General features: G+C 52.5%; 1 protein-coding gene across 3 annotated transcripts in view; it reads right to left on the reverse strand.

Annotated features, from left to right (window-relative positions):
* Window positions 1–15,614, reverse strand: part of NCF2 (neutrophil cytosolic factor 2) — a 42,926-nt gene that overhangs the window by 10,080 nt on the left and 17,232 nt on the right. For all 3 annotated transcript variants that reach the window (XM_047754438.1, XM_047754437.1, XM_047754436.1), the window contains exons 3-9: window positions 12,103–12,211; window positions 5,271–5,405; window positions 4,072–4,179; window positions 3,724–3,783; window positions 2,279–2,322; window positions 812–953; window positions 529–597 (exon numbers count right to left, since the gene is read on the reverse strand). In XM_047754438.1, the coding sequence (XP_047610394.1) occupies window positions 529–597; window positions 812–953; window positions 2,279–2,322; window positions 3,724–3,783; window positions 4,072–4,179; window positions 5,271–5,405; window positions 12,103–12,211 (667 nt within the window). The remainder of the gene's footprint in view (window positions 1–528; window positions 598–811; window positions 954–2,278; window positions 2,323–3,723; window positions 3,784–4,071; window positions 4,180–5,270; window positions 5,406–12,102; window positions 12,212–15,614) is intronic.

Genomic DNA, 15,614 nt, shown 5'->3' on the forward strand with positions numbered 1-15,614 from the left:
GTTCCCAGGCTAGGGGTCGAATCAGAGCTATAGCCACTGGATTACGCCATAGACACACCAGATCTGAGCCGCGTCCCCGACCTACACAGCTCATGGCAACACTGGATCCTTAACCCACTGAGCGAGGCCAGGGATTGAACCCAAATCCTCTTGGATACTAGTTGGGTTTGTTACTGCTGACCCACAATGAGAGTTCCTAAAGCAGATTTCTTATTCTGAATGGATTTTACCAGCCAACACACAGACTCTTCTTCCAGGTGAAGAGGACATTTCTGGCAAGACCAAAACGTCACAGTCTGTAGCTTTGGTCAAGTCACTGACTAGGAGGTAGCACAGAGCTGGGGGGTCCCAAGAGGTCCTGCTGATGCCTCCGCTGAACAATCTGGGTTCTTCCTTCACCCCCAGGTTCAGCTCTGCAGGCTCAGGACGAGCGTGTCTTCGGAGCATCTTCTGCACTGCTCTTCTCCCCTCCATGAAATCAGGGGCTAAGGCGCAGGGGGAACGGGCCAGACCTCGACACTACATTACCTGGGGCTGCTGCTGAGAATGGATCCGAAGTTCAACTGGTTCAAGGTAGTTGCAGGGAACAAGCCCCTTCTGCAGGGCAGCACAGGGGAGCCAGGAAGGGAAAACAAACATGTACTCATCAGTCCCTCATCTCAGACCAACCCGGAGACGCAGGGAGGGGCGGATGGAAGATGAAAGAGGATGGCAGGTGTGCGAATAAGGTAGCAGATGCTGCTCCTCAGGAAGCACCGCCAAGTGCTGCCAGGACCCCGTGCCCCAAACCCACCCCCAGTCCTCTGAATACCTTCCCGTTGAACATGACCGTAGCCCAGTTATCGTTGCACTTCTTCAGGACAAAGACAATGTTCCCTGGCATGACCTGGAGCTCCTCTGGTGTCTCAGGCATAAACCCAAACAGCACGCGGTGGGCTTCTCCTTCCAGAGCCCTGGTGGGGGAGGGGGTAGACACAAGATCCCAGCCACTGTCTAGCCTGGATCACATCCCCTCCCACGGCGCTTCGGACATGCAATAGAAGGTGCTCCAGACACCTTGTAACTCCCCTCCAGCTGCCTAGGTGGCCCTGAGCAGGGGGCTGGCTGGCCTGAGATCCTGAGAGGGGTCTGCAGGAACTGCCCGCCTGCACGCTCCAGAACCCTACAGTGGAGTGGGATCTGACACGGTGCTGGATAGGGAGCTTCCTGAGTGTGCCTGGCCAGAGCCCAAGTCTGGGCAGGGCCGGATCAGAAGGGCCCAGGGCAGAGGCGGGTGGGAGCGGCCAGTGAGAAAGATGGGGGGCGAGGGAAGAGAAATCGCCTAGAGCAGTGTGGGGCCAGGCACACAGGGCTGGGTGGAGAGCAGGTGAGCCGGAGCCATGAGGGATGCATAAAGAGGCTGGAGGCTGCCTTGCCAGACTCTGCAACGGCATTGCCCCTTTACCATGCCCTGGAGACCCGCTTGGCCCTCGGGACTCCCTATTTGTGCCATTTTGGAACGTGTGATGACAGGCCGGTCCGTGCTCCCTCCAGCCCTGCTCTGTCCCTGCAGCCCCTCTGTCCATTTCCACAGGGATCCGGTCTGGACCGGCACACGGAGAGACTGGTCATGAGCTAGTCCAGCCCCTTCCTGTGTACAGCGGCTTTGGTACTCTTTTCATTGTTGTAAGAGTCTTCCCACTGGGTGGGGGAGCTCAGCGGGCTTCCTCATTGCCAGATCATTCTTAAGAAAGCCGGAGGTCATCTCATCCTTGGCTTCTCATCTTACAGAAGGAGGATTCCTTTTTCTTGGGTCCTTCCTCTTACTTCTTCAGAAAGCATGTGCCAATAGGGAGTGAAAAACGCCCACACAGGAAAGGACATGTCGTTCTGGCTTCCTCCTCTGCTCTGCAGAGAGCCCTGCATCCCGCTCCTCCTGGAGGATGCCCCGTGGGGCCAAGCGCACTCCACCCTGAGGTCACTCTGCCAGCTGGGGGCCAAATTCCCCGGACACTGCCACACTCGCTTCGGCAACAACCCCCTCACTCTCTGTGCACGTGGACAGGAGACACAGGGACACCTTGCATCTCTAGCCAGGCCCCCGCCGTTGGCCCCACCGCACTAGAGGAGCCATCCCTGTCACTCCCTCCTACCCTTGAAAACAGGTGGAGCAGCAGCGCCAGGCTAAATTCCATACAATGTGGACCCTGACCCCAGCCTCAGCTTCTTCACCCCTTTCTCGCCATTGCTTTGGGCTTGAAGCTGGGATAGCCTGCCTTTTGGCCTCAATCAAACTTACCTGAAGATCTCTGGGGTTTTGGGCCTGGGTGGAGGCTCGGCTGCCTATTGAACATTCGAGAGAAATGAAGATGAGAAGATGAGAAATAAGGGAAGGAGGCGGAGAGAGAACAGACTGTTAAGCGTAATTTCAGCCTCCTTCCAGACCAGGAAATCAAAGGATGCATTTCTGGCTCAATCAGAACACCGTCGAGGGAGAGGGCACAGCGCACCCTGATGAAATGCTGGGAAGTAACACCTCCCACCAGCTCCCTGGGCAGAGGCTTTACCAGCACAGCAATTCACCCTGAGCCAGACCTGGTTTCTGGGGTTCAGTGGTCACAGAGCAACGTGGCATCACCGGGGTGTTTCTGACCTTGAGCTCTGTCCCCTTCTAAGACAGGTTTCTCAAAACTCTGCTCTAGAAGAAATGTCTGCTCTATCACATGACACTCTGGGGATTTTCAAATCAGCTCGAGATCCACTGACCAGGCAGGAATCCCCTTGGAGGTGTGTTCGCTACTGTACGCTGAGTACCACGGAGCCCAGTCACCAGGCTTCTTCCTCTCTGAGTCCATCCCCTCACCCCGCTTCACTGCCCTGAAGCCCAGGGGGGTCCTGTGAGGCTTTCTTCAACTTCATGCTGAAGAAAGAAGTCAAAGCATCTTGACTCTGGCTCTCCACTTTGCTCATCTTACTCTCCAGAGCCCGGGCGTCAGTCCCGTTCTAGGCCCGGGTCATCCCTCTGACCCCAGTCAGCTCTCAGAGGGACCAGGTGTGCACACCGGACAGTGGGCACCAGGCTCAGAAACCCCTCCCTCTGTGAGTGCAGCCCAAAACTCTTGTCCAGCCTGGTTCTATTGCCGCAGAGCTGGAATTTTCCTCAGCCTGTCCCACCCTTTTCCCTGCATCAGGAAGCTCTGAATTCACATTTCCAGACCCACCATCATTCAATCCATCTGGAACTGTCTCCCTGAGCCCAGCTCGGGCAGAAAGATGGTTCACTCTGGGCACCGGCCTGTGTTCCCGAGGGAACCTTCTGCAGGTGGCTGCAGCCAGGACAAGCCACAGCCTCGGGCCCTGAGGGAGGCCCCTACCAGCCCCTGTGTCCTGTGTCCGAGTGGAGGCCTTGTGGAAAGGCCTTCCACAGCTTGTGTTTCAACATCCTGAGAGAATGGTCAGGGCTTCAGGGGCGCCAACCCACAGAAGCTGTCTTGGAACAGAGAGAAGTGAAGCCTGGCACTCTGGGCAAAGCAGGAGGGCTGGTTCCCGAGGACTTGAGATTAAACCTACACCTGCTTATTGCCCCACTAGCCATGGGCCCCGAGAGCAAGGATGGCCGGCAGACGCCCTCCACAGCACTGCGAGCCCAGCTGAAGGAGCCCTTGAAAGAGGCAGCTCGGCACAAGCGTTGTCCCCAGCCACGTGTTTCAGAGAGCGCTCCCTTGAAGGCCGGGACCACCTCACCTGCGGCTGCAGTGGGGCAAAGCCCGAGAAGCTGTCTTGATCCACCACAGACGCCACGACCTGAAACGCAAGAGAGAACGTACGAGGGCCCGGCCAGCACTGTTTCCCATCCTTCGGTGCTTCCCCAGATCCCCTCCTTGCTCACACCCTGGATCCGTTCTCAGGGCTGCCTGCTTCCAGAAGTAGACAGTGGCTAAGGAGGGGATTGCTGAGCCCCTGGGATAGAAGTCCCTGTCGTCCTGGGGCAGAAGCACAGAGCAGGTGCTCTTGTCCCCAGAGGGCCTGCCACCTTGCTCTGCACGGCCCATGCCAGGGGGGCCTCAGGGGAAGGTGAGTGGCCTGACTTACCGTGGCCTTGCCTAGGTAATCCTTCTTGGCCAGCTGAGCCACTTGCCTCTCGTTCGGCCGAAACAGCCTGCCGACAGGGATCACCACCGGCTCATACAGCTTCTGTTTCTAAAGCACAGAGAAGGCAGTATTTTCTTACCTGTGAAACGGTGAGGCTTACCCTGCCTCCCTCACTGACTGGGTGCAAGGATCCACTGAGACCACCTCACAAGAGCACTGGTTCTCAGTGTTTAAGGGCTGGTCTTGTTATTCCTGCAGGTGTCTAGGGTAGGGACATCTGGGTTCACTGTCACATTAACACAAGAGGCTAGGCTGTGAGGACGTCTGTGGGTATGTTTGCCCAGCGCCCTCAGGGGAGGTACCCCCTACTCTGCGTGGCTTGGGTGGGGCTGTCACCACAACCACAAGGGTGGCCCAGGACCCAGGCAAGGCCCCCGACAGTGTTCTCTTGGGACTGGTGTCCGTGAACGTGGACAGATACGTACGGACTGACTGGAGCCAGTGTTGCTGGTGTTTTAAAGTGTTAAAACCAGCTTCAAACCCCGACATGCTCAAAGCGTGGATAATCTCCACCATTTGTTCATATAATCAATGAGTTTTTTTGTTTGTTTGTTTGTTTGTTTTGTCTTTTTAGGGCACACCAGCAGCATATGGAGGTTCCCAGGCTAGGAGTTGAATCAGAGCTACAGCTGCTGGCCTATGTCACAGCCACAGCAACCTGGGATCTGAGCCATGTCTGTGATCTATAACACAGCTCACGGCAACGCCAGATCCTTAACCCACTGAGCAAGGTCAGGGCTCCAACCCACCTCCCCATGGATATTGGTTGGGTTCTTAGCCCGCTGAGCCACAGTAGGAGCTCCTCAACGCATTTTCATTGGAGCCATCTCGTGCCTGGCACAGAGCCAGACTGTGAGGACCCAGGGATGAGTACAGGGCCCAGCCTCTGCCTCATGTGCTTGGGCCCCTCCAAGCCCTGGGGACCCCCTTTGTAGGGGGTGCCTGGCAGGGCTCTGCTGTCCCATACCTCTAGGGCCTCAGCCTAGAGGTATAGGAACCATACCTACCCTGAGCTTAGTGTTACCCAGAGCTGAGAAGAGGTAAAAGCACCATGCTTATGGGGTCCCAGTCCACCTGTGCCCGAGACAAATGCAAACCCAATCAACCCCCCTCACCGCCGGCTTCCCCAGGGCACTTACCCAAACGCTTTCCATGGCTTTGTCAATTTTGGAATGTCTCGGCTCAGACTTCATGCTCACAGCCAACGCTAAATGTTCTTCGGCCTTTTTCCATTCCTCCTTCTTGGCGAACATGAAAGCAATATTATATAACACCTAGAAAAGCACAGGCCTCAACATGAAACTCAAGGCTGCTCCAAATCCAGGGACCAGGCAGGGAAGAGCCTGCACGTAAGCTCCCAAAATGATGCCTGGCCACGTTCCTCCCCCTCCCAGCTCTCCTGGGAATATCCAAAACCCAACACCATCACTCTCGCTACGGAGCTATGCCCCGTGCAAGGACAGTGTGAAGAAAACCTCAGGGAGTGCCTGAGTCCAGCATCATGTGCCTTCTTTCCATAACCCAGTAGGTGAGGACGGACAAGAGCTATTGTGTTGTTTCGGTGTCAAGAACAGTGATGTGCTCAAGGCCCCTTAAACAGTTAGGAATAAAATACACGTGTGTGTGGAGTTCCCTGGTGGCCTAATGCTTAAGGATCTGGCATTGTCACTGACGTGGCATGAGTTTGATCCCTTGCCCGGGAACTTCCACATGCCATAGGTGCAGCCACAAAATAAATAAACAAAATACCCCACTCCTGGGCATCTATCCAGAGAAAACCATGACTCGCAAAGTACTCCAATGTTCGTGGCAGCACTATTTGCAATAGCCAAGACATGGAGACAACCTAAATGTCCATCGACAGAGGAGTGGATCCAGAAGAGGTGGTCCATATACACAAGGGAATATTACTCAGCCATTAAAAGGAACAAAATACTGCCATTTTTAGCAACATGGATGGACCTAGAAATTATCATGCTGAGTGAAGTCAGCCATACAATGAGACACCAACATCAAATGCTTTCACTGACATGTGGAATCTGAAAAAAGGACAGACGGAACTTCTTTGCAGAACAGATACAGACTCACAGACTTTGAAAAACGTATGGTCTCCAAAGGAGAGAGTTTGGGGGGTGGGGGGATGCCCTGGGGTTGTGGGATGGAAATCCTATAAAATTGGATTGTGATGATCATTGTACAACTAGAAATGTAATAAATTCATTGAGTAATAAAAATAAAATCAAACAAAACTCATGGTAAAAAAAAAAAACAACACGTGTGGCCTCTGAGACCAGCTCCTGCCACTGTCCCTTGGATGAAAGACTGGATGGGTGCAGGATGGAGAAAAAGAGGGTTCCAGGTGCATCTTCTTGCACCAGCATCCATAGGACCCTGTCCAGAACACAGGAGTAACAAGACAGGGATGTAGTCGTATGCGCAGGAGCAAGCTGTGGGCAAAAGTCCCCTGGAGCTGGAAAAAGACTTGGCATAAACCCACGGCAGCACTTCACATAGGGTGGGAGAAAGATCAAGATGGCAACCAACAAGTAGGGTGTACTCTGCTTTTCTTTTGCGACAGTACCGCAGGCTCTTAGGGCTCTTCCTGTGTGGAGAATAAGCTGAACAGCCAGAGCTGCTGCAAGCTTTCCACGGGTGAAAGTGGCTGGAGTCACCCCCTGATGCCCTTGGGGTAGGGTGTGGGCAGTTCTCCAGGGCCTCAGAGAGGAGATATAGCTGGTCAACTGAGGCCTGGCTGGAGACGGGGATTGTTGGCCTTCCAAGGACTAACATGTGGAGACAGTAGAGGTACCTAAGGCTCTTTTCTAGTATGTGGGCTTGGCTTCATTGTAAAATGGTGATATTCACGTTTCTTGCCTCCAGACTTTTGCAAGAAATAAGTAATTCACATAAAGCACAGAGTTCAACTGCTTGGCACCCGGTAGGTGCTGAAAAGATACTCTTTACCCTTATCAGCATTTCTGCGGAACTGTCTTGGGACTTGCCAGGAGGCTGAGCAGAGGGGTCTTGTCTGCCTTCTGAGGGAGGACACGATGGCCAAATGTTTGGAGGAAGGTCACGGGGCTGAGTTTGCAGACTGATGCCATCTGGGGCCACTTTGTGTCTGTAATCACAAGGCTAAATCTATGCAGGACTTGGGGCTCCAGGCAATCAGTGCTGCCTGTTGGAGGCAGCGTCAATGTCATTGTCCTCAGCATCGTCGTCATCGATACCACTTACCCACCACCTATATGGACCAGGCACTTTATCTGCATTATCTCTAAGCCTCACAACCACCCCACCGGGCAGGGGCTTCCATGGCCCTTCCATGGCCCTCCTCTTGTCCTCACCTCATCACTGCGCATTACACGTGACCAGGAGCTTCTGGCTGCTGACACCTTGTCTTGGGGACCCCTGGACCTCTGTTGTCTGACACTAGCAGGCATTACAAATGCATACAAAACCGAATGAATCTATTAATGAATGTGTATGAGGTACGTACTCAGCCTTTCTTTACAGATGAAGAAGAGCCTGAGGCTCAGAAATGACACATATCTCACCAAGGTTTATACAACCAGTAAGTGTTGGGTGGGGAGTGGATCCCTGTCTCTCTGATCCCAAAGTCCATGCTTTCGGCGGTAGCCAGGCTTCCAAGATGGCCCCAGGGACCCTCACCTTCCAGGACCCACCCTCCCGTGCAGCCCCTCCCACATCGAAGGGAGCTGGCCTGTGTAGCCAATAGAATATTGTGGAAATGGAGAGGGTGTTACATCTGAGGCTAGGTTAGAAAAGACATTGACACTCCATAGAAGTTTCTCTTGGATCACTACTTTCCCTGGGGAAGCCAGCTACCATGTCATGACCGGGCCCAAGCAGCCTTATGAAGAGGTTCATGTGGCAAAAACAGAGTTTCCTGCCAACAAATAACACTACCTTGCCAGACATATAAGTCACCTTAAAAGTAAATGTTCTGGAGTTCCCACTGTGGCTCAGTAGTAATGAACCCAACTAGTATCCATGAGGACACGGGTTCGATCCCTGGCTTCACTCGATGGGTTGAAGGATCTGGTGTTACCGTGAGCTGCAGTGTGGGTCACAGATGTGCCTGAGGTCTGTGTAGGCAGGCAGCTATAGTGCTAATTCAACCCCTAGCCTGGAAACTTCCGTATGATGCAGGTGTGGCCCTAAAAAACAAACAAAAGTAGATGCTCCAGCCCCAGTCAAGCTTTTGAATGACAGCAGCCCTGCCACCATTGTGACTGCACCCTCCTCACAGCTTCTGGGCCAGAGCCACCCAAGTCAAGTCTGGGTGTATGACCCCAGGAACAGAGATAATAAGCAGTATTATTTTAAGCCACTATGTTTTACAGCAATTTGGTATTCAGCCACAAAAAACAAATACACTTCCCTGTACCAGTCTGCCACTTACATCGTGAGTTGGTTCACCATCTAATCTGAATAAAAAGAACAGGTTAGGAGTTCCCGTCGTGGCTCAGTGGTTAACGAATCCGACTAGGAACCATGAGGTTGCGGGTTCAATCCCTGGCCTTGCTCAGTGGGTTAAGGATCCAGCGTTGCTGTGAGCTGTGGTGTAGGTTGCAGACGTGGCTTGGATCCCACGTTGCTGTGGCTTTGGCGTAGCCTGGGGGCTATAGCTCCAATTAGACCCCTAGTCTGGGAATCTCCATACGCCTCGGGAGCGGCCCTAGAAAAGGCAAAAAGACAAAAAAAAAAAAAAAAGAACAGGTTAGCAAGGCAAGTACAGATGAGTAGCAGGACTGCAGGACTGGTTTTTCCACAGAGTTAGTGGCTGGTGCTGGACAGGAACCAGGCCCAGGGGCAGAGATCTAGCCTTCCTTCCCGGGCTATTCCTGAGCCTCAGTGAGCTATTGTTCTTCCGCATACATGTTTGGCCCAGCCCACCCCTAAGCACGTGTGCAGGAAGAAAGGAGAACTCAAGAGCATTCAAGACTTCCTGTTTGGGAGTTCCCTGGTGGCCTAGCAGCTTAAGGATCCAGAGCTATCACTGCTGTGGTGCAGGTTCGATCCCTGGCCCAGGAACTTCTGCATGCCATGGGCATGGCCAAAAATAAATCAATTTTTAAAAAATTCTTGTTTGGTTTTCAGCTACCTTCTCTTAAGACCTTTTCTAGCAACAAGTGTTTATGACTCCATGACTGGAACAGCCCTATAGACTCTCTTCTAAAAGGATGGTGTGATATCTCAGAGCCCTGGTGGGAAGGAAGGGGTGGCAGTATAAGTAGGGACGTGAGGAGGTCCCGTCGTGGCTCAGCAGAAATGAGTCTGACTAGAATCCATGAGGATGCAAGTTTGATCCCTGGCCTTGCTCAGTGGGTTAAGGATCTGGTGTGGCCATGAGCTGTGGTGTAGGTCACAGACTCGGCTTGGATCCTGCGTTATTGTGGCTGTGGTGTAGGCTCATGGCTATAGCTCCAATTTGACCCCTAGCCTGGGAACCTCCATATGCCACGGGAGAAGCCCTAGAAAAGGCAAAAAAAAAAAATCGACAAAAGGGGGGAAGTGGGGAAGTGACTGCAATGTCCCATGTGGCAGACAGGACCCTGAAACGTCCAGCCTCACTTGCAGAGAGGCCCGTACAGCCAATATTTCCTCTCTCCACGTCATTTCAACTCCAGCTACAGAGGGAGGGTCCCTCCGGTGGAATTCTGCTTGGAGCCTTTCCCTAGAGGAACTCGGTCCCTCAGCCCTTCACCCTGGGCAAGGGGTTCCCTGTCGGGGATAGCTGGCAGTGTCTAGAGATATTTCAGGCTGTCACACAGGGGGTGGGGTGCTACTGGCATCTAGAGGCCAGGGTTGCTGCTCACATCCTACAATGCACAGGACAATCCCCACAACAAAGAACGATCTAGTCCAAAGCACCCACAGGGCCACGGCGGAGAGACAGTGCTCCAGAAGCTGGCCAAATGCCAAGCACTTCCCACCACAGAGCCCCACTTCCCTGGACTGGGACAAGGCAAGGAGCTGCTATTTTGCCACGGGGCTGCATGGGGACTCTGTCCCCAGGGATCCAGGCAGGTCTGGACTCTATTATTGGCTTTGAGTGACCCTTCAGACATGTGGCTTCTCCTGTCTGAGAAACCAAAGCAAGGGGAATTTTTTTTTTTTTTTTGCGAGGGGCGAAGGAGAAAAAATAGCTTTCATTGCTTTGCCAGGCAAAAGAGGCCGTAGCAGACTAATGCCCTAAACACTGTGCCCTGAGGGGATTTTTTTCATCAATTCTTCTAAATAAAGATTTTTTTTTAATTATAGTTGATTTACAATGTTGTGCTAATTTCTGCTGTAGAGCAAAGTGACTTAGTTATACACATACTCTTTTCTTTTTTTAATTTTTAAAAATTTATTTTATTATTATTATTATTATTATTTGCTCTTTAGGGCCGCACCAGCAGCATATGGAGGTTCCCAGGCTAGGGGTCAAATCTGAGCTACAGCTGCTGGCCTATGCCACAGCCACAGCCATGCCAGATCCGAGCTGCATCTGCAACTTACACCACAGCTCACGGCAACGCCGGAACCTTAACCCACTGAGCAAAGCCAGGGATCGAACTCACAACCTCATGGTTCCTAGTCGGATTCATTTCCGCTGCGCCATGATGGGAACTCCAACACTTAAAAAAAAAAAAAAAAAAAAAAAAAAGTATTCCTGGAGTTTCCCGTCATGGCGCAGTGGTTAACAAATCCGACTAGGAACCATGAGGTTGCAGGTTTGATCCCTGCCCTTGCTCAGTGGGTTAGGGATCCGGTGTTGCCGTGAGCTGCGGTGTGGATTGCAGACGTGGCTCAGATCCCAAGTTGCTGTGGCTCTGGTGAAGCCCGGTGGCTACAGATCCGATTCGACCCCTAGCCTGGGAACTTCCATATACCGTGGGAACAGCTCAAGAAAAGGCAAAAAGACAAAAAAAAAAAAAAGTATTCCTTCCATTATAATTGATCCCAGTAGATTGGATACAGTTCCTGGAGCTATGTAGTAGGACCTCATTGTCTATCCATTGCAGGGATCCTAGTCTGAAAGCTACTGGTGTGTATTTGGGGTTTAGAAGGAGAGTGGGAAGGGTTGGCTGGGAAAAGTATGTGAACCTGTGAAGTCTGAGCCATTCATGCTTCTCCCTCTGGGCATACAGAACGTTAAGTTATCCTTTTGTGCAAACCTTTCCTCGCTGTGGGCCCTGAGCTGGGCTTTGACCAGGAGGGGACAGCTTGGTGCTGAGTTATCCTTCCTCTCTCTTTGGGTATCAATCAAGTACATGAGGCCAGACCATTCATCGCAAAGAGCATGAACTCGGGAACCGAGCGAGATCACAGCAGGTTCTGTGTGGACGGTGAAACCGTGGCTTTGGATTTGTTAGTATAATGTGGAGCAAACAGCCTGTCAACTTGACTTATGCAAATTATTATGAATACCTTCACAGGCCAATAGACTTGTGACCAGCCAAGCCTCCCTTCTGAGAGCCCAGCAAACTCATTTCTACAGGGTTCTTTTGAGCCTTACACGAATAAAATGCATGCCCTCAGGTAACTGAAGACTCCATGAGGAGCCTGAAGTCATTGATCTTAAGTCTTCTTTTTTTGGCTTTTTTAGGGCCACACCCGCAGCTTATGGAGGTTTCCAGGCTAGGGGTCAAATCAGAGCTACAGCTGCCAGCCTACACCACAGCCACAGCAACACCTTATCCTAGCCTTGTCTGCAACCTACACCACGGCTCATGACCATGCCAGATCCTTAACCCACTGAGGGGGGCCAGGGATCGAACCTGTGTCCTCATGGTCACTAGTGGGATTTGTTCCCTCTGAGCCACGATGGGAACTCCTGAGTCTCTTCTTAAGGGAAAATCTGAGTCCCAAGACAGAACACTCCTGCTGGAAGCATCAGCAGAGCACAGTGCATTTGAGCTGTCACTGCCCCTCAGCCCAGGCTGGGCCCTTCCGCCTTACCTCACAGGCAAACAGCTTGAACTGGAGCCCCAGGATCTTGTAGTCGATCAGCTGGTTCCCTCGAAGCTGAGTCAAGGCCTCTTTAAGGTCTTTAATGGCAGAATCGTATCTGCAGGGAAGAAACCAGCTCAGGGCACGGAGGAATAAAGAAAGAATAACATGTTTGCTGGCATCCCTCTGCCCATCCGTCTCCCTGGGACAAGGAGCCGTTTCCATCCCTTTTGACCTGCTCTGGATTTTCACCAACACTGAGCCCAGGATTCCAGTGGACCCGGTGTGAACACGGCCCCTGGGGTCGTGCGGCCCAACAGCCCTGCCAGCCCCCCAGCAGGCGTGGGGATTTTCGTCTCTCTTGGCTGCACGCAGCTCCCACCTTTCTGACAACAGCTTGGCACTTCCCAAGAGAGCCTCATGCTCCCCCCAACCCCGCGTCCCTGGCGAGCCTGACACAGATCCTCAGGGGCCTCCTCACAGCCTCTGACGTCCCCCTCCCGCCCAGAGCCTTCTCCTTTGGCTTCTTTTGAATCCAGCTTAGCTCTTAATTCAGTGGTCTCTGTAGTCTCCTGTCTCTACCCTCCTCCTCCACACACTTTGGGAAAAAGAATATAGAAACCATCAAGAAAGTCAGAGATGCTGCTGTGAGCTGTGGCGTAGGTCACAGATGCGGCTCGGATCCTGCGTTGCTGTGGCTGTGGTGTAGGCTGGTGGCTACAGCTTTGTTTCTACCCCTGGCCTGGGAACCTCCATATGCCGCAGGGGAGGCCCTAGAAAAGGAAAAAAAAAAAAAAAAAAAAAAGCCAGAGAGCATTTCTAATGCTGCTATGGGCACTGCCCTTCTGCTTTGTTGGGCTGGTGTTGTGCTGCTGGTTCAAGGGGGACCAGGGCTGCTGCAATTGGATTCATGGCCAAGAATGGGGCTGACCATACTGACAGTGCCCACGGGGGTGTGGACAGGACCTGGACCAGGCTGGCTTAGGCCTGCCCCTGACCTCCACAGAGGCCCTGGTGACAGGGAGCCATTGCTGGGCAGCAGGGGGTAGGAGCAGCAAACACCAAGCTACCCCCCCCCCCACACACATACACCCCCATCCCTGGCCTGGCAGGACCAAATCTAGGTGTCTGGTTGTGGCTCCCACCGCAGCTGAACCCAAAGTCCCTAAGCCACTGTCTGACCCAGAGCTACCTCGTGTGGCTTCTCTTAGAGGTAAGCCTGGAATTTGGACACAGTCTGGTGGGGGCCCTCTAGAGGCAGTTTGGTGTAATGAGGGCGCCCCAGGACAGGGGTCCAGAGACCGGAAGCAGATCCATCAACCCTGCAACCAGGAGGCCCTGCCAAAACTATTTCCCTTACCTCAGCATCCTCGCTGACATGATAAGAAGTGCATAGTGTACAAGGAGCATATTCTACTCAAGGAGCATAGAACATGACGTGCTTGCTCATATGTGGTCCTGGATCAAATTTCTGAAGTCAAACCCACATGGACTTGAGTCCTGGTTCTGCCACTTACTATCTAATGACAAAGGACAAGTTATTTAATGTCTCTGTTTCCTCATCGTTTTTTCCTTTTTCTTTTTACAGCTGCACCTGTGGCATATGCAATTTCCCAGGTTAGGGGTCAAATCAGAGCTGCAGTTGCCAACCTGCGCCACAGCAACATCAGATCCAAGCTGCATCTGTGACCTACACCACAGCTCACAGCAATGCAGGATCCTTAACCCACTGAGGGAGGTCAGGGGTCCAACCCGAATCTTCACCGACACTATGTTGGGTTCTTAACCTGCTGAGCCACAATGGGAACTCCCTGTTTCCTCAGCTTTAGAATTAGAGACTAATAATTACATGAAATATTCAGATGCTTAGGAGAGTGGCACACACGATAATTCATATTATTAATATATGTATTTTTCATCTGCTAAAACTCTGGCAGTTAAATTCATATACCAATCTTTTATTACATGCTTACTTAACACTGTATGCTGTTTTAACTCTTAAAGGGAGAAAAAAATAGACAATTGTGGGAGTTCCAATCGTGGCTCAACGGGTTATGAACCCGACTAGTATCCATGAGGATGCGGGTTTGATCTTTGGCCTCACTCAGTGAGTTAAGGATCCGGCGTTGCCATGAGCTGTGGTGTAGGTCGAAGATGTGGCTTGAACCTAAGTTGCTATAGCTGTGGCATAGGCTGGCAGCTGCAGCTCTGATTTGATGCCTAGCCTGGGAACCTCCATATGTCAGGAGTGCAGCCCTAAAAAGCAAAAAAAAAAAAAAAAGAAAAAGAAAAAAAGAGACAGTTGTAGAAGCTGACCAGGAGGGCAGACTGGATAAGAGGTACCAGAGTGGCTGAGGGGGGAAGCTGGACATCCTGTCATCATTTGGTTGGAAATAACTCACACAGCTGCAGGGGCTATGGGAGCAGCAGGAGCAGACGGCCTGGATGTAAAACAGAGGGATAACTTCTGCTAACATATCCTCGTTAATAAAGCTGATGGTAAAACCGATTAAACGCACACAGGCCATTCCTTAAGAAGTGAGAAGCACTTCAAGCTGTTACGTATCCTTTGGTGGGGGAGAGAGCAAGCACACCTGGTCCTTCTTTCTAAGCTCGAAGATGGAGGGACTGGCTCTGATTCACTGAGCCAAGAAGGGGGCTGGCAGATACACCGGTGTCCTGTTTCTTGGGCAGATGCGACTTCGCATCCCACTGCCTGTTTGTGGGAGCAAGGAAGCTCTCGGAGGGCACACTGTCAGCATTCCCGGCAGGTGTGCCTTCCTCCCCGGAGTGCTGGCCCCGCAGATGCCTTTCAGCTGTGAAGTGACACCACCTGTGCCTCCCTGGTGTTGCATTGGCCCTGCAACATCCTCCTCCTGATTCTGCCCATCACGATGGCTAAAGATCTGGGCCGAGTGGGAGGACGGGAGAAAAAACTGATGTTAAATCAAAAACGGCTCTGTGTTTAAAATGGGATGGGTCCCCCTGCCAGCTGTCTGTCTTTAAACCTGTCCTTGACAGCATCGCCCTGACTGCCTGCTGCTGGCTTCTCCTCAGCGCCCCTTATTTACCCAGAGCTGCTCCCCTGGGGCCTCTGCTCTGACGCACAGCTCAGCTCCCCACTGCACAGGTCTGAATAACCTCAGTATGAAAATTCCAAAATAGCCTTCAGCCCCTTGTGCGGGGGCGGGGTGGGGTGCAGCTCAGCTCCCACCTCCCTCCAGCCTCTGCAGGAGTTCTCCTCCATGCTGTTTGCAACCCAAGGTGTCCCCTACGAGGCCAAGGTGCTGGCAGCTTTCCGCGGTTCCCCTAGGCCAGGCCCAGGGGTTTCTCATGCACACAGCTGAATGGCACCCTGCCTGGCACCTTGGCTGTGCAGGGCTCAGCAGTACAGCGGCTACTCGCTGATGCGCCTCTCTAGCTCTGAGCCCCACAGAGGGCCCCTAATCTTCATTTCTGTAATGATCCCTGGAAAGGGTTCTTAGTAACCACCCAAGTTCCCAATTGTTTCTGTACTGCCA

The sequence above is a fragment of the Phacochoerus africanus genome, chromosome 11 (assembly GCF_016906955.1).
Source record: "Phacochoerus africanus isolate WHEZ1 chromosome 11, ROS_Pafr_v1, whole genome shotgun sequence".
NCBI classification, from domain to species: Eukaryota; Metazoa; Chordata; class Mammalia; order Artiodactyla; family Suidae; genus Phacochoerus; species Phacochoerus africanus.